The following is a 17,663-nucleotide window of genomic DNA, read 5'->3' on the forward strand; positions in this document are numbered from 1 at the left end:
TTTTGAGATATTTAGCTTTTTGCTCTTTTTTCCAACAACATTAATTCTGCTAACTACTCACTGTTGGTTTTGTTCTTGTTTTGTTTTTTGTAGTTAATAATTGTGAAGCAAGAAGATAAGCTGGAAATGCTGTTCAAACACTTTCTAGTGGAGGACAAGAGCCTGAGTGGGGGGGCTTCATATGTGGACTTCCTGTGTCACATGCACAAGGAGATTCGGCAGCTACTGAGCTAGAGGAGGGAGTGGTGCTGGAACTCAGCAGTGACATTTCAGTCTCCACTAATGACCTGATCAGAAGGCCCAGCGCCCTCAAAAAGGACAACGTTAGAAATCTGTACAATTCCATAATTTTTAATACACATTGCATAAGCAGAAATCCTTTCAACCTCTCCCAATCCTGTATGAGAGATGAAAAATTTTCCTGGTGAGGGCTAAAAAAAAAAAAAAAAGGCCTTTAATACCAGGTCTTTTACTTGTATCTAAATTGTTTCCTGTGCTTGGCAGGAGTTCACCCCCCTCACCCCATGCTCGCTAATCCTGTCGTAATGAATGTAGGTTTTTTTCAGTTCACTGTACATGATTCAACATTGGGTGAAAAAGCGATAACTTCAAAACTTTTGGTAGTTGCTGTGTGTTTGTATGGGTGCGTGTGCATGCTCCAGGTGTGAAGAGGGATGCGCAGGTTGGGAGGACAAGAGGCAGGTCAGGTGATGGGAGCTGGAGCAGCCAAACATTTTGCATCCCCTTCTCTTAAGAGGGAAACATGATCTTGCAGAGCACAGATGTATCATGTGGCTGTCTGAACCAGAAATCCATGAAAAAGGAAATGAGTGGTAAGCCAGGAAGTGGCAGGGCAAATTTCTTTCCACAATCTTCCCTGTACTATACGTTGCTGTGCAGATCTGTAATGGAGTAAGTTCAGTGAGCAACAATCAATGGCTTCTGAACAGCGTAGGGGTAGAGATGGTGCTTCCTGTTGCGTGTGTAGCGACTCCTTCTCATTGCACGGCTCTGTCATGTCCTACTCAATCCATGTTCCATGGCCTCTCTTGCAGAGCTTACCTGTCTATCCAGATGGTGGTGGGAACAAAAGCCTCTTAACCTTAAGCAGAAAATACTTTTAACAAGGTGATGTGGGGCTGCGTAGGAACTGGATAATAAGGAATTGGCCATTTTCAAACATATTATTGTGAATTACAGCAAACAAGCAGGAATTTGAGTTACACTGATGCGAATTTGAGACTGCTTTGTACCCTGGAATACAAGGAAGGGGATACAAAAACTAAGATTTAGACTGTACTGTAGTAAGTATTGCAAGTACCTGATTTTGGTTATTGAAAGCATCTGGGCCATAGTGAAGAGTTTCATTACTGGATGTTTATACCCTCCCCCATTCTACCTACTGATCAGCTTGCACAAAACCTTTTTATAAGCCTGTTTGTTAAACTAAAATACCTCAGACAGATTAGTCCATCCACTTTGGCCACTCTGCTGCTCCATTCTGCAAGGGTGGATGAGAAGACTCCTGCGAAGAGGGAGTGAGTGTAAATCAAATTCAGAATTCTAAGGGCTTCGTTTATTCACTTTTGAAAGGAGGCTTGTATATTTTTGGCTTGAATGCTTAACAAGTGTTCTTACAATACCCAGGAGTTTAAGCTACCAATAGCACTAAAAGTGGAAGGAAGAATGTGGGTGGATTAGAGAACGTACTATCTGGGATTGATATTTTGGAGGAAAGTCCTTGTTAAGATCAGAAAAATATCTGGCTGTGGTTTTAGTTCCGTATCCTGTAGCATGTACATAAATCCATTTTTCTTCTAATGCTGCTAGTTTGTCTTCCCTCCCATCACTACACAGAAAGGGGAATATGAAAATTGTAATGGAGAAACTCTTTCAAGATGTAGTTGACAGAACCTTGAGCGTTTTTGTATGAATGTGGCTGACTTTTTACTCCGCGTACTGCCTCCAACCAAAAAATCTAGAGGATTTTTAACCAGAGGGGAAAAACAACTACCCAGGAATATAAGGCGCAGCAACCACAGACTTCCGCAAATACTAATTTCTAGTATTAATATTGGGGGGTGTGGGGGGTGGAAATGAAATCGTAAATGATCCTTTCATTTTCTTCACTTGTTTTTCCAATGCATCTTTTAATTTGTAAAGAAATAAAAATATATTAAGATGTATTTTATGTCATTGTTAGTAAATAAACACTGCTTATTTTTCCAAACCCTGTATTTTGCGGGAGGGAGGAAGTGGGGAGGGCTGATCCTTTACAATCCAATCTTCTGCTGACCAAGTTCAGTCTTCCCCCCCCCCCCCCCCCCCCTTCACAGTGGATGGTGATAAATTCAACAAGAGTCAACAAACAAAAGGTGCTGTTTAATCTCGGTGTTACTTTGCTTAGACAAATGCTTTTTAACTTTCTGCCCCTTCTGAACTTTCATTTTGCAAGGAGATTTCCATTTTCTCTAACAGCTTGGGTCGGATTTATTGGGGTTTTTTTGGTCTACTTTCCAAAGTATTACCCTTACCTTGTGACAATGTTCACTTAAAGACTTCTGCAGTCTTAAATTTTTCAGAGAAATAGAGCTCCTATTTCAGAGTTAAGATCGCAGGGAAGCTGGGTGAGGGGTTTTTTTGGAGGGGGGGGTGCTAAGTGCAAAAATAAAGTTCAGAGTGAACTGGCAGTGTAACTTGACTGTAGCCTAGAACACTGATATTGTACAATGTGCTGATAACCTTGCAACAATCTGTATGAAAGCACAGAACAATCATTGCTAAATATCCAACAATACTTAGTTTGCTGTAGAATATTTTTGAGATTACTCTCCTACAGAATGTACATTATGTCCAGAATCTGCTACTGAACTGATATATTGTGATAATGATGGGCCTTGTGCATCTTGTACATTAATTGTGTGGAGTAAATTGTGCTCGCGGGCATTTTTGTGGCAGCACCCCTTCCCACGCGCGTGGAAATTGCCTTGCAGAGCCCATGCCTGTTTGCACTCTGCCTGGATATAAGTGGAGGAGCTGGTGGGGATGGCACGGGGGTGGTAGTCTCGGTGTACTTTCTTGCACCATCTAAACGCCTGCTTGGTACAGGAACCACCCCTCTGCAGGTGTATTTGCTTATGCCTTAGTGAAATAGCTCGAGTTTTTTCCCTGTCAGCTTTAGGTGCTGCTCATGCAGGTGTCTTCGCATCCGGATGCAGGTGCGTTAGAGGCAGAGGATTTACATCGGCTTGAAGTAAGACTGCACAACGCGTGAAGTGCTGCTCTTGCCTTAACGGGTCTGTGTTACCTTTCGCTGCCCCTGCAGCCACTTCTAATTTGCGTTGGGGATACAGAGCGACTGGAGGGGGAGAAAGGCGGTAGGGCGGCCGGCCCTGCCCCGCTCCGGGACCCGGCCTCGGCCTTGCCCGGGCCGCGCCGCCCTCTGCCGGCCGTCGCGCCCCTTGCGGCCGTTGGGCACGCGCCCCGTGACGGAACGCCGCCCGAGGGCGGGGCCCTTGCGGCCGCTTCCTGGGCCGGGCCGGCGGGGCTGGCCCAGGGCGGCGGGCATGGGTGGCGGCGGGCCGGGCCGCGTAGTGCGGCGGGGGCTCTGTTGCCTCTGGGCGACGCTGGCGCTGGCCTGGGGCGCGGGGGCTGCGCTGGCCGCGGAAGGGCCGGGGCCGGGGGCGGCGGAGGGGGAGGCCGGGCTGGCGGCTGCCGAGGAGCCGTGCGGGGCGGAGGGGTGGGCGCAGGATGCCGTCCCGCCGGGCGCGGCCTTCGTCGCCGCCGCGTCGTACCGCGGCCCCGGCAACAACGACACGCGGAGCAACAAGGCGCTGCCCATCCTGCTGTGGTGGAGCGGGAGCCTCTTTCCCCACTTCCCCGGCGACACGGAGCGGATCGACTGCCCGCGCGGCTCCTGCCTCGTCACCCGGAGCCGGCGGGTGGCCCGGCACCGCCGCACCAAGGCCCTCATCTTCTACGGCACCGACTTCAGGGCCTACGAGGCGCCGCTGCCCCGCCTGGCCCACCAGACCTGGGCGCTCTTCCACGAGGAGTCCCCCATGAACAACTACGTCCTCTCCCACCCGCCCGGCATCCAGCTCTTCAACTACACGGCCACCTTCCGCCGGGAGTCGGACTACCCCCTCACGCTGCAGTGGCTGCCCGGCGTGGGGTACCTGCGGGGCCCGGCGGTGCCCCTGGCCGAGAAGGACGCGTGGCGGCGGAAGGGCTATGCCCCGGTGCTGTACATGCAGTCCCACTGTGATGTCCCCTCAGACAGGGACCGCTACGTGCGGGAGCTCATGAAGTACATCCAGGTAGGTGGGATGCGCATGGAAGCCGTGGCACGGTGTTGCTGTGGGAGCTGAGCCCGCCTGGCTGTCCCCTCCAGCTCCAATTTTTAATGGGGTTTGTTTGTCCTTGTTTTTAGCCAAGACACGAATCGTAACGGGATGCATGCCGACTACAAGCTGGACAGAAAAACTAGTTGTATTCCTTCCCAAAGCGTGGTCTAGACTACACCGCATGCCAGTAGGTAGGCCTGATGGTAGCTGTTAGTTGTGGTAGCCAGGCTCGGGATCAGTCACAAGTTGGGCTAAGCCTGAATAAGCTTGGTCGTGTGGACCAAGTGCTAGAAGTTGCTGAAATCTCTGGACCTTTGAGTTAGTGTAAAGGAAGGCTGTCCATTTACAAGCGTTGCTCCCATTTGAAAGTATAGGCATGCAATAAAAAGGCAGGTTACTGTGTTTTGAGAATCTGCTCCTCATCTGTGTTGTGGCAGGACCATGTTATTTCTATGGTGGCTTGTACTGCTGTGGCACAGCTGATGGAGAATAGCTTCATAAACTGAAATAACGGTTTTTTTCAAGCAGAAAAAAGTTTAGTACTTTTTTTTTTCCTTAAAAATTCCTAAGGATAGTAGATTAGGAAAAAAAAAGCACATGTGTTTTTAGTCTTTATCTGAAACATCTTTTTCCTAGCCATTTCTGCTGTTTCTGTTGGTAGTGATTCATTTATTGTGCAAGTTCATCATGTACTTGGTACTGAGGCAAAGACAAAATAATTTTTAAAATATGACTGTGTATTGTCAAAGTATGAAGCAGATTCCAGATCAAGTGTATTGTCTTTCATTTTTAGACACTATTCTTTTAGCTCCTTGCATCAGTTTTTCTCAGTCTAACAAATGGAAAATTCTTGCCAGCCTGCTGAGACTGGCAGGAACTGTGTATACTAACTGTTTGGAAAAGTACTGGGTCTCTATTAAGTAGAAAGATGACTTTTAAATTAACATAGCGAGAGTTGAATGCCCTTCCTTACCTCTCAGTTCTTGATTTATCTGCTAATAAATACATTTTTGGGTGACATCTTCCTTTCTCTGCACTCCTCCCCACCCCCAAATCTGTAGCATAGTTTATGTTGCTTTTGAAACTGAGAACTCGGTTTCCTCTAAAGCTGTAGAACTGGGACTCGAGGAATAGTCACAAGGGAAAGAACTTTGAGTGAAAGTGAAGCTAAACTAAGGTATCTAGGAACTGATCAAAGTTAGGAGTTTTACAAGAACTACAAGCTCTGAAAACAAGCTCCGGGCAAACAAATCACTTTGTAAAGATGCCGATTGTTATTTTAGGTTGACTCCTATGGGAAATGCCTGCATAACCGTGAGCTTCCCAGTGAGCGACTGAGAGACACTTCTACAGCCACTACAGAAGATTCTGAATTTATGACTTTTATCGCCAGGTACAAGTTTCATCTGGCCTTGGAGAATGCCATATGTGACGACTACATGACAGAGAAGCTGTGGCGTCCAATGCACTTGGGTGCTGTCCCAGTGTACCGAGGCTCCCCAGCTGTGCGGGACTGGATGCCAAACAACCTCTCCATCATTCTTATAGATGACTTTGACAGCCCCCAGGAGCTGGCAAAGTATCTTGATTTCCTGGACAAGAATGGAGAGGAATATATGAAGTATCTAGAGTATAAAAACCTTGGTGGAATCAAAAACCAGTTCTTGCTAGAGAGCTTGGAGAGGCGGGAGTGGGGCGTGAATGACATGACTCTGCCCAATTACCTGAATGGCTTCGAGTGTTTCATCTGTGACAGGGAGAACACCCGGGTCAAAGAGGAGCAGGAACACAAAAAGTCTCAGGGGAAAATTCCAGCTCCCAGACCTCGCATAGCTCAGTTCGAGCACATGGGATGTCCTATGCCCACCCCTGGGTTCGGAATTGTTGAAGACCTCTCTGGAGGAGACAGGTAATGTACCAATACTGTGCTTTTTGAAGGAAAAAAAGCTTCAAATAATAGTAGCTGTAACTTTTAATAATGCTTTGTGCTTAAAGGATCTCTTCATACATCTCCAGTTACACTTTATATTATGTCTTGTGGGTGGTATGGTAGTTCTGCTAATACTGTGTAACACTGAGGCTGAAAAAGAGGCTTGGACAGTGGTATTGGTTAGTGGTTGAATGAGGAGCGTGAAACGCCCATAATATTCTGTTAAAATGCTCTGTGACCTTGGGCAATGTGGTTGTCTGTCTTAGTCTTTTTGTTTCTTTGTTTGGAGGAGGGATGTTTTTCAGTACAGTGATGGTAAAGCACTTGGTAGCCCTTCTGTGAAAGAAGCTCTATAGCTCATTACAAAGTACTGTGTTAAGAGTGGGGTTGCCTTCTGTTCAGTGCAGGCCTGGTTAGCTCCTGTTGACTTGAGCGGCAGTTAGGCTCACCCAGGATACTTTACAAGACTTTCTGTTGGTTTGTGTGACAGAAGCCTGGCTTGTGTTGAAGGATGCCATCCCATTTATTTAGGAGAGGGACCACGCAGGACAGAGAATAGGTTGAGTAGTTTCTTGTTCGTTTTGCATACGGGGGTTGCTGGAATCTCCCAGGCCTATAGCCCAGCGTTAGCCATCTCTAGTGCGAGCTGCCCTGAAGTCTGTCAGCAGGGAACGAACCACACCAACCCTGAGGCAACCACTTTTGACAGGCAGAATAGAATTTTGTTTGCATGGTCTACTTAGTATTTATACATGTGTTGGTACAAAACAAGTCAGTGCTTGGGTTCCCAAACCTTGAGTTTTTCTATTGACAGTGTTTGAGGTTGCAGTTGCTAGAAGGAAGGGTTCTTGCAGTTCATAAACCATGTGTGCACTTTTTGTAGCGTGTATTATTAGTGGAACATGTTTGGATCCCCCAGGTTTGTAACTTTTCTTTGCATTACCTGCAACAATTTCTGTCTTTTTAGGCAATTACTCAAGTGCATGCAATTTACTTTCTATAAGCCATCAGACAGCCGTCATAAAGATAAACCCTCAACCATAGGAGATCTTGCCTATGTTCATAGCTGTCTGTCACCAAAGATTTCCATGTTCTGATGTCAGTCCCACTGTAGTATTAAATTAATGACTTTTTGAAAATACTGGGAAGATCTTATGTGCTGTCCAGAATGAAGTTGTCAATACACTCTGTCCCAGTTTATATCAGTTTACAGCTTTGTTAATAATTTCTTAGACTAAGGAATTGAATGCTTAGGAGTGTTAAAATGTTAGAAGAAACTGTGTTGAAAATGTAGTGTCCTGGTTTCGGCTGGGATAGCGTTAATTTTCCTCCTAGTAGCTGGTATAGAGCTGTGTTTTGGATTTAACGTGAGAATAATGTGATAACACACTGATGTTTTAGTTGTTGCTAAGGAGTGCTTATACTAAGTCAAGGACTTTTCAGCTTCCCAAGCTCTGCCAGTGAGGAGGTGCACATGAAGCTGGGAGGGAGCATAGCCAGGACAGCTGACCCAAACTGGCCAAAAGGATATTCCATACCATGTGACATCATGCTCTGTATATGAACGGGGGAGTTGGCCAAGGAGGTGATTGCTGCTTGGGGGTGGGCTGGGCGTCGGTTGGCGGGTGGTGAGAGGTCACATCACTTGTTTTTCCTGGGTTTTGTTCTCCTCTCTCCCTCTTGTTTTCCTTTTCCTTTTCATTATTGTTGTTGTTGTTGTTGTTATTATTCTATTTCAGTTATGAAACTGTTCTTATCTCAGCCCACGAGTTTTCCTACTTTTGCTCTTCAGATTCTCTCCCGCGTCCCACCGGGGGAGGGAGGGTGAGCGAGTGGCTGTGTGGTGTTTGGTTGCCAACCGGGCTTAAACCACGACATGTAGAATCCGTCATTTCAAGTACGCTAACCCAGAACTAAGTTCTGTGTGGATATGAAGCTCTAAAAAAGTTTTTATTACGTTATCCATCTGCAAAAAAGTATGAAGAATTTTCTAAGCGTGGGGAACTACTTTGTCCTATGTTTGGATGCTTTAAAAAATGCCCAGCTGAAATTAAAAAAGGAGAATAAGCCTGAGGTCATTCAGGTTGTTTAGGAAAAGCCTATTTCACAAAACTTTTGATGTTTGTAATTAAAAAGCATTTTTCACACTACAATTAATTCTCATATTGACTAATTGAAAAGTTATGCTTGTAAGTAAAAGGAGTCCATAATCCTTTGTGTTCTGTTGGTCGATTGATTTATTGTAGCTTTTTTATAGTAATACCTTTTCTCAGTCTCGGTAGCAAAATGTGCTTTTCCGTTGTAGCATGCTACTCTAGGAGAGTGTTCTCTACTTTTTCGTATTTTCTTTTGCTTGAGCAGCAGATGGCAGTAGAGAAGCACCTTTGAAGGCACGGCATGGGTGCCTATGCCACTTACTTGCAAGCTCATGTACTCCATCATCCTGTGCAGTGGTCATCAGCAAGGAGTTTTGAATAGCTGGTCCATAATCCAAGCTACAGTTGCATCCCACGGAAGTTTCCGTGTCTCATTGAACCATAGTGCGTTATTCTCCCCATGTTTATAGACATGAGAGGTGTCTGGAAAAATTGTACCAGGGAAGCTTTTACATTGTCTGCTATCTACTTTAGAAAGATCTATACCTTCTGAGATCTATACCTATCTATACCTTCTGAGGCATGATCAAGGGGATCTCCAGTGAAATACAGTGGTTTCTACTTCATAGGCATCTGAGCTTTCACCAATTTTATCTCCAAAATGGAACACGATTACTTAGAATTGTAAATGGTGTGACAGTAACGTAAAATTGCCACCAAAGCATTAGCTAAACATTCTCATAGTGTGTCAGAGTTTGACAGTAATATTATATCAACAGTATGATCAATTTAGATGATTGTCTACTGAGCCAGTCAATTGTGTATTTTGTTACTTTAGAAAACATTATTGTGGAAAAATGACGTGGGCCTAGTGAGGTTACAAACGATAGAATATATGCAACGTACAAGGTTTGACTATAAATGTACACTGTGACTTTGAGTTCTGGAGGCTTCTGGAACTCAGAGAACAACAAAGGCAATTGGAGTTTATGTATTTTTAGAGTAAGTACCCAATTACAATAAGGTTACCCTGTGCATCTGCATGCTCTGTAACCCTTATTCCCAGATGTAATTTGTTTCTAGGGTTGATGAATGTGCTGAATTGACAGAACTGTTGCATCAGAATCTCTCTTTATGTAGGTATATGTAGCCGGAGCACATTATTATACCTTCACCTTGCTGTCCTTCAGCTCTAAGTGTGGAGATGTGGTTCCTAAATCCTTATGCTTGCAGCCTCACTTGTATTTGGACTTCTGGGCTTCACACCCAAGTAAGCTTAAGAAAGGCTGTAGAACAACCATTTGTATGTGTTAGGTTATGCATCAGTCACTATAATCTATTGAATTCTTGGCTGCTTTGTACAGAAAATAGTGAGTTACAGTGCTACGGATGAGTAGAATATCTGTTTAGTAGGAACTGAGATCTCCAATTATTCTTGGACTCCCACCTTTGTGAAGAGAAATGTTTCATTTGTTTCATTGATAAAGTTTCATTTTCCAAAAGTGGGGCGTTTGAGAGGATAACTATAAGAAGACTGAGAGACAATACCTTTCCAGTTACCTAAAGTTTTCATCTGTGGTAGCATGAGAAAAGAGAAGCTAGTGTGCCTTTGATAAAGGAATATTTTTAAACCATCATGGTTTTGCTAGTTCCATTTTATAGCGATGTCACAGTTTATTTACAACAAGAGAAAAACCAGCTTAAAAGTGCATCAGATTTGCCACGTGTACACTGTAAGGTGTCTCTTGCAATAGAATCCAATAATCAGCCAGGATTAAAGGTAGATCTGTATCTCACGGTAATAACGTTTCAGGTGTATGTAGTTGGTAGTTTCAGGATATTTGTACAGTCCTGTTCATCCTGGGGTACCAATTTTTTTTCCAGGTTACAGAATCAGAGTGAAATTATTTTCTTAAAAACCAATAACAGCACTGTAAAAAAGAAAAAAACCAAAGTGTTCATATTTAATGTTTTTGACAAAAGTCTTCACTTGGATACTGGGATTCCTTTCAGTGTTGTTTCTGTAGAGTTCAGGTGGAAAACATTGTCCTGGTTTTGGCTGGGATAGAGTTAATTTTCTTCCTAGTAGCTGGTATAGTGCTGTGTTTTGGATTTTAGTATGAGAATAATATTGATAACACGCTGATGTTTTTGCTGTTGCTAAGCAGTGTTTACACTGGTCAAGGACTTTTTTCAGCTCCCCATGCTCTGCCAGGTGCCCAAGAAATGGGAGGAGGCACAGCCAGGATAGTTGATCCAAACTGACCAAAGGGCTATTCCATACCATGATATATGATGTCATGCCCAGTGTATAAACTGGGAGAGTTGGCTGGGGGGTAGCGATCGCTGCTCGGGTACTGGCTGGGCATCGGTCGGCAGGTGGTGAGCGGTTGTATCTCCCCCCGCCTCTCCCTTGGGTTTTGTTCCTCTCTCTCGCTTGTTGTTTTCCTTCTCATTACAATTCATTATTATTATTACTATTATTTTGTTCCAATTATTAAACTGTTCTTATCTCAACCCACGAGTTTTCTTACTTTTGCTCTTCTGATTCTCTCCCCCATCCCACCGGGGGGGGGAGTGAGCGAGCGGCTGCGTGGTGCTTAGCTGCCGGCTGGGGCTAAACCATGACGAACATTTTCTTTTTTCTGTTACCTACTGCCACTTAGTCTTGTGTCTAGTACTTAATGCAAGTATACTAATTTTCCTAACGTGTGCCCTTATTCAGTGCTGTAAAAAACAAGTAACTCATGTTGGCAGTCCTTGAACAAAGGTTACTGAATTTAGCTGGTAAGCAAAGTGATCTCACAGTATGTCCAAGTGCTGCATTTTACAAAGGAACCTTTCGGCAGTCTTTTTTTTTTTTTAATGCAGAAGTAAGCCTCTGTCTATGATCCTTCACGTCGTAATCTATGTTAAAAGGTCGATTTTGAGGTCTCCGTTGATGTACACTGCAGAAATGTCCCACCATAGATCATAGAATCATTTAGGTTGGAAAAGACCTTTAAAATCATCCATTAACCTAGCACTGCCAAGTCCACCACTAGACCATGTCCCTAAGCACCACATCTACCTGTCTTTTAAATACCTCCAGGGATGGTGACTCAACCACTTCCCTGGGCAACCTGTTCCAATGCTTGACAACCCTTTCAGTGAATAAATTTTTCCTAATACCCAATCTAAACCTCCCCTGGTGCAACTTGAGGCCATTTCCTCTTGTCCTATTGCTTGTTACGTGGGAGAAGAGACCAACCCCCACCTCGCTACAACCTCCTTTCAGGTAGTTGTAGAGAGCAATAAGGCTCATCCCCTGAGCCTCTGCTTCTCCAGGCTAAACAACCCCAGTTCCCTCGCCCCTCCTTATAAGACTCGTGCTCTAGACCCTTCACCAGCTTCGTTGCCCTTCTCTGGACACGCTCCAGCACCTCAATGTCTCTCTTGTAGTGAGGGGCCCAAAACTGAACACAGTATTCGAGATGCGGCCTCACCAGTGCCGAGTACAAGGGGACAAGTACATAGTACATCACTGCCCTAGTCCTGCTGGCCACACTATTCCTGATACAAGCCAGGATGCTGTTGGCCGCCTTGGCCACCTGGGCACACTGCCAGCTCATATTCAGGCAGCTGTCGACCAGCACCCCCAGGTCCTTTCCTGCCAGGCAGCTTTCCAGCCACTCTTCCCCAAGCCTATAGCATTGCATGAGGTTCTTGTGACCCAAGTGCAGGACCTTGCACTTAGCCTTGTTGAACCCCATACAACTGGCTGCAGCCCATTGATCCAGCCTGTCCGGATCCCTCTGTAGACCCTTCCTCCCCTCAAGCAGATCAACACTCCCACCCAACTTGGTGTTGTCTGCAAACTTACTGAGGGTGCATTCAATGCCCTCGTCCAGATTGTTGATAAAGATATTAAGCAGAACTGGCCCCAAAACCGAACCCTGGGGAACACCACTTGTGACTAGCTGCCAACTGGATTTAAGTCCATTCACCACCACTCTTTGGGCCTTGCCATCCAGCCAGTTTTTTACCCAGCGAAGAGTACGCCAGTCCAAGCCATGAGCAGCCAGTTTCTCCAGGAGAATGCTGTGGGAAATGGTGTCAAAGGCTTTACTGAAGTCTAGGTAGACAACATCCACAGCCTTTCCCTAAGCGGGTCACCTTGTCATAGAAGGAGATCAGGTTAGTCAAGCAGGACCTGCCTTTCCTAAACCCATGCTGGCTGGGCCTGATCACCTGGGTGTCCTGTACGTGCTGCGTGATGGCAGTCAAGGTGATCTGCTCCATAACCTTCCCCGGCACCGAGGTCAGGCTGACAGGCCTGTAGTTCCCTGGATCCTCCTCCCGGCCCTTCTTGTAGATGGGCATCACATTTACTAACCTCCAGTCAACTGGGACCTCCCCAGTTAGCCAGGACTGATGATAAAGGATTGAAAGTGCCTTGGTGAGCACTTCTGCCAGCTCCCTCAGTACCCTTGGGTGGATCCCATCCAGCTCCATAGACTTGTGTGTGTCTAAGTGGTGTAGCAGGTCACTAACCATTTTCCCTTGGATTATGGGGGGCTTCATTCTGGTCCCCATCCCTGTCTTCCAGCTCAGGGGGCTGGGTACCCGGAGAACAACTGGTCTGACTGTTAAAGACTGAGGCAAAGAAGGCATGAAGTACCTCAGCCTTTTCCTCATCCTTTGTCACTACGTTTTCCCCTAGCATCCAATAAAGGATGGAGATTCTCTTTAGCCCTCCTTTTGTTGCTAAGGTATTTATAGAAATATTTTTCATTGTCTTTTACGGCAGTAGCCAGATTAAGTTCTAGTTGGGCTTTGGCCCTTCTAATTTTCTCCCTGCACAACCTCACGACATCCTTGTAGTCCTCCCGAGTTGCCTGCCCCTTCTTCCAAAGGTCATAAACTCTCCTTTCTTTCCTGAGTTCCAGCCAAAGCTCTCTTGTTAGCCAGGCCGTTGTTCTTCCCTGCCGGCTCGTCTTTCGGCACATGGGGACGGCCTGCTCTTGAGCCTTTAAGATTTCCTTCTTGAAGAATGTCTAGCCTTCTTGGACTCCTTTGCCCTTCAGGCCTGCCTCCCAAGGGACTCTGTCAACCAGTCTCCTAAACAGGCTGAAGTCTGCCCTCCAGAAGTCCAAGGTGGTAGTTCTACTGACCCCCCTCCTTACTTCTCCAAGAATTGAAAACTCTATCATTTCGTGATCGCTATGCCCAAGATGGCCTCTAACCATCACATCACCCACAAGTACTTCTGTGTTCGCAAACAACAGGTCCAGCGGTGCACCTTCCCTAGTTGGCTCACTCACCAGCTGTGTCAGGAAGTTATCTGCCACACACTCCAGGAACCTCTTAGACTGTTTCCTCTCTGCTGTATTGTATTTCCAGCAGACATGTAGTAAGTTGAAGTCCCCCATGAGAAAAAGGGCTGGCGATTGTGAGACTTCTCCCAGCTGCTTATAGAATATTTCATCTGCCTCTTCATCCTGGTTGGGTGGTCTGTAACAGACTCCCACCATGATAGCTGCCTTGTTGGCTTTCCCCCTGATCCTTACCCATAAACACTCAACCCTATCGTCACCATCATTAAGCTCTAGACAATCGAAACACTCCCTAACATACAGAGCCACCTCACCACCTCTCCTGCCTTGCCTATCCCTTCTGAAGAGTTTATAGCCATCCATTGTAGCTCTCCAGTTGTGCAAGTCATCCCACTATGTTTCCGTGATGGCAACTATATTGTAGTTTTCCCGCTGCACAATGGCTTCCAGCTCCTCCTGGTTGTTGCCCATGCTGCATGCATTGGTGTAGATGCACTTCAGTTGGGCTATTGATCCCGCCACCTTTTTGGGGGGAGAAGCCCTAATTCCTATGTGACCATTCTTGGGTGTTTCCTGATCAGATGATGATGCTGTTGGCCACAGAAAACTAATTCCCATGGCATACAAGTTGTATGCTGCTCCACAAAGAAAGCGACTATGACATGTTGTGCGTTTCTTTTGGTCTTCCTGGAGTAGTGGTTGAGATCTGCTTCTGGGCAGTGCAGCCATGCTTGCTTTAATATATGGTGTATAGAGTGAATGCAGAAGGCACTGTACTTATTTCTGTGATGGGGAGGGAGAAGCAGCAAAAATCTCTGTATATAAGTTAACAAGTATTGGGTACCTCATTTGGACAGATTAAAAAGAGCATCATGTTTGGTCCTTCTTTCCAAAATTTGTAATGGACTTATGTGGCTGGGTAGCAGATATAATGGAGAAGAGAGAAATAAATTACTGCCATACCTTGATATAACACAAATGAGAGAAGTAGTCCACATTATCATGAATGGGAAGGGAATTGCTGAAAGTTGCAGTGATGTAGTCTGTGCTATGAAAAGTTTGAGAATGTATGCATTGAAAAAGAGGAAGTGTATACTCAACCTACATAGTCTGGAGATAAAGAATAGTCAGGGTTGAGGGTTATAATGACTTTTTGTCTCTGTCATGTATAACCTGAGCTTGTAATGAATAGCTGTCATTCTCTAATTGTTAAACAGTTTATCTGGAAAAAAAATTGAATCTTGGGCTAACTGTGATACATATACTGGCCATGGAAGACTACTCCCAAAATCATATAAGGACTCTGTGCTAGATTTTATTTTAATAGAAGTTTTTATTTATTATAGTTAATAATTTAATCTCTTTGGTTAACACTACAGTTGCATGCTGATATTTCTAGAATGTTGTAAAGCTAATGCTGAACTTATATTTTCTGTAAAGAATTTTCATAGCACATTTCTTTAAATGACTTGGAGCACAATGGCATGGTAACAACATACTTTGTCATGACCATCTCTGGGCCTGTTTTCCTCTTAGGTGAAAAAAAAAAAAGTTTTTCAGTGCTATTACAGCTGCAGACTCATTTGTTTTTTTAATGGTTTATTGTGGTGTCTCTTTTTTTGTTTCAGCTGGAAAGAGATGTGGCTGCAGGATTATTGGCAAAGCCTTGATCAGGGTGAGGCCCTCACTGCTATGATTCATCGCAATGAGTCGCATCAGGGAAGATTTTGGGACTATATGCATGAGATTTTTCTCAAGAGGACGAGGCAACACTGAACCATCTTTGTAAAAGCTTGATTTGAAAATTGCATTGAAAGTTGAGACTGTGAATTGTTACCTCGCTCCAAATGTTTGCCTTGAAATAGAAGAAAAACTCTCACAGAGACTATTTTTTCTGGTGCATAAAGTGAGTAAGTTTCTGTTATGATTGGATTTCAGCAGCAGAGATCCTAGCAACTGCTCTGATTAGAATTTCTGCTCTGTGGTGTGAAGCCACTCCTGACTTGCAGGTGTCAACATGTGGGGCAAAAGAGGAATTTACTCTACTTTTGCATTTGGTATAGTTTCCTTGTGGCTTACATGACTTCAGAGGAACACTTCTTCAGACTCTTGCTCAAATGCCCTAAGTTATTTCAGGGATTTTTTAAATCTCCAAAATATTAATAATTTTTATAAGTATTTTATCAGTCACTTATTCTCTTTGTTAAGGTGTATTTTTAGCTGCTATTAACAAATAGCTTTTCCAGTGAAGGAATTACAAAAGACAAATGTCTGAGGAGAGCAATTGTGCCTTATGAAATTGCAGCAATAAAGTCTCTTCTCCCCAAGTAAGCATGCCTCAAATACTCCTACTTTTCAGGGCAGCTGAATAGCTATGGGCAAGTCATTTACTCTCTGCCTAATTTTCCTCTTTTGCTAACTTTCCAGGTGATACGTACAATGGGATGAGAGGCTAAGTTACTTAAATCACAACTTTCAACAAAGTATTTCACACAAGAAAATGTATTACCCGGTATTGTACAGAACTAGAGTAAAATTAGTATGCTTTGGTTCTTTTAAGTTTCCATCAAAGCTGAAGTCCCAGCTATAATCTTGACTTCTTGTTATCTCCTTAATACCAGCAATTCAGAGGCCTTTGATTTGTTCTTTTTGAGTATCTGCAGCTTTCTGCAAAGACAAATACATTTTGACGATGGTGCCTTTCCAGTGGTCTCTGCAGTTTGGATACAAACCTTGCAGTCTTTCTATGCTGAAGTGGATGATCAGAATCAGGTGCACTGAGATGGTTTTGTATCTCTACCAAATCTTAATATAGTATGATCCTGGTCTATGACTGGAGTTCCTAAAAGTGATGACATGTGGATAGATCTTCCCTGTTGCGTAATGTATATCTCTTACAGATATAAATAAAGTCCGCTGTTGCCTGCCATGTTGGGTACCTTTCTGAAATAATTGATCTTGCATTGGAGGGAGACTAATTGACTTAGTGTCACGGATTTAAAAGCACAGGTAGATATGGCCACACTGCAGGGATGTCTATAATGGTATAATGGTATTATATTTCTCCATTTCTCCTCCCTCTTCAGAAGTAACTACTGACTAAATAGCCAGAGTTTATCCATGCCTAAGACACAATGTTGGTAATGAAGGTCTAGAGTCTGTGAGGTAATTTCATTTTGTAAGGCAGTTCATGCATTGCTATGGGAAGTCTGAAGCCTGTTAGTAAAAGTTAGGAACAGGAGTGAATCTACATTGTGTCCCTAATTAAGTCACTATCTATTGCTTAGCTGTGGATGGATCACTTAATCTCATTTTTTTTCTCAAATTCCCATTCGTAATGTTACAGGTATGATATTATAGGTATAATATTAGTATAGGTAATGATATGCATCTCAATGTTTGCCTCTCAGGTGACACAACAATATTGCAGTGTTGAAATCTGGGCACCTTGACAGAGGAGACTTCAGACCCATAACTATCACTGGATTCTAGTAAATGTGGAAAACACATAAAATATACGCTGATCTCACCAGATTTTTTTTAAGGAGAAAACTGCTTTTTTATCTCTTCTGTAATAATAGTAACAAATGTAACAAATAATAGTAACAAATAGTAACAAATAATAATAACAAATAAAATAGTAACAAATAATAGTAACAAAACTTCAGCTAAAATGCATTTATCAGTTTACATTCCTTTTTTTCAGTTACTCAGGAGACATGAATACCTAAGTGAATATATCTGAATTAATTGTGAAAGTGGATTACTCAAATCAGATTAAGATTACAGATATGGGTATTCAGAATTGAAGTGGCCACAATGTGCTTGAGAAGTAAATTAAGATAAAACAAATGAAGGCTGCTTTAGTTCTGAGTATCAACATCTACTGAACAGTTTAATGATATTTAAATAGTTTGAATTAATGCCTTCAGTTACTTCAGGTTCTCTTCATTTTATGTTTCTGTATAGAAAATCA

At 43.9% G+C, this 17,663-nt stretch overlaps 2 protein-coding genes across 4 annotated transcripts in view; both read left to right on the forward strand.

Annotated features, from left to right (window-relative positions):
- SEC24C (SEC24 homolog C, COPII component) overlaps positions 1 to 2,177 on the forward strand; it is a 39,603-nt gene extending 37,426 nt beyond the window's left edge. For all 3 annotated transcript variants that reach the window (XM_075505099.1, XM_075505102.1, XM_075505100.1), the window contains one exon: positions 94 to 2,177. In XM_075505099.1, coding sequence (XP_075361214.1) covers positions 94 to 234 — 141 coding nt within the window. In that variant the 3' untranslated portion in view covers positions 235 to 2,177. The remainder of the gene's footprint in view (positions 1 to 93) is intronic.
- Positions 2,178 to 3,527: 1,350 nt separating this feature from the next.
- Positions 3,528 to 17,271, forward strand: POFUT4 (protein O-fucosyltransferase 4). The gene is made up of 3 exons (XM_075505104.1): positions 3,528 to 4,319; positions 5,630 to 6,255; positions 15,316 to 17,271. Exons 1-3 carry the CDS (start codon positions 3,567 to 3,569, stop codon positions 15,461 to 15,463), a joined length of 1,527 nt encoding a protein of 508 aa, XP_075361219.1. The 5' UTR covers positions 3,528 to 3,566; the 3' UTR covers positions 15,464 to 17,271.
- The last annotated feature ends 392 nt before the right edge of the window (positions 17,272 to 17,663 follow it).

This window comes from Mycteria americana, chromosome 6 (assembly GCF_035582795.1).
Source record: "Mycteria americana isolate JAX WOST 10 ecotype Jacksonville Zoo and Gardens chromosome 6, USCA_MyAme_1.0, whole genome shotgun sequence".
NCBI lineage: Eukaryota > Metazoa > Chordata > Aves > Ciconiiformes > Ciconiidae > Mycteria > Mycteria americana.

Excerpts from the sequence above, each read along its gene's own strand:
- POFUT4 (XM_075505104.1), top strand. The coding sequence starts at position 3,567 with ATGGGTGGCGGCGGGCCGGGCCGCGTAGTGCGGCGGGGGCTCTGTTGC. Across the intron at positions 4,320-5,629 it reads AGCTCATGAAGTACATCCAG|GTTGACTCCTATGGGAAATG; the intron begins GTAGGTGGGATG and ends TTGTTATTTTAG. Across the intron at positions 6,256-15,315 it reads GACCTCTCTGGAGGAGACAG|CTGGAAAGAGATGTGGCTGC; the intron begins GTAATGTACCAA and ends TTTTTGTTTCAG.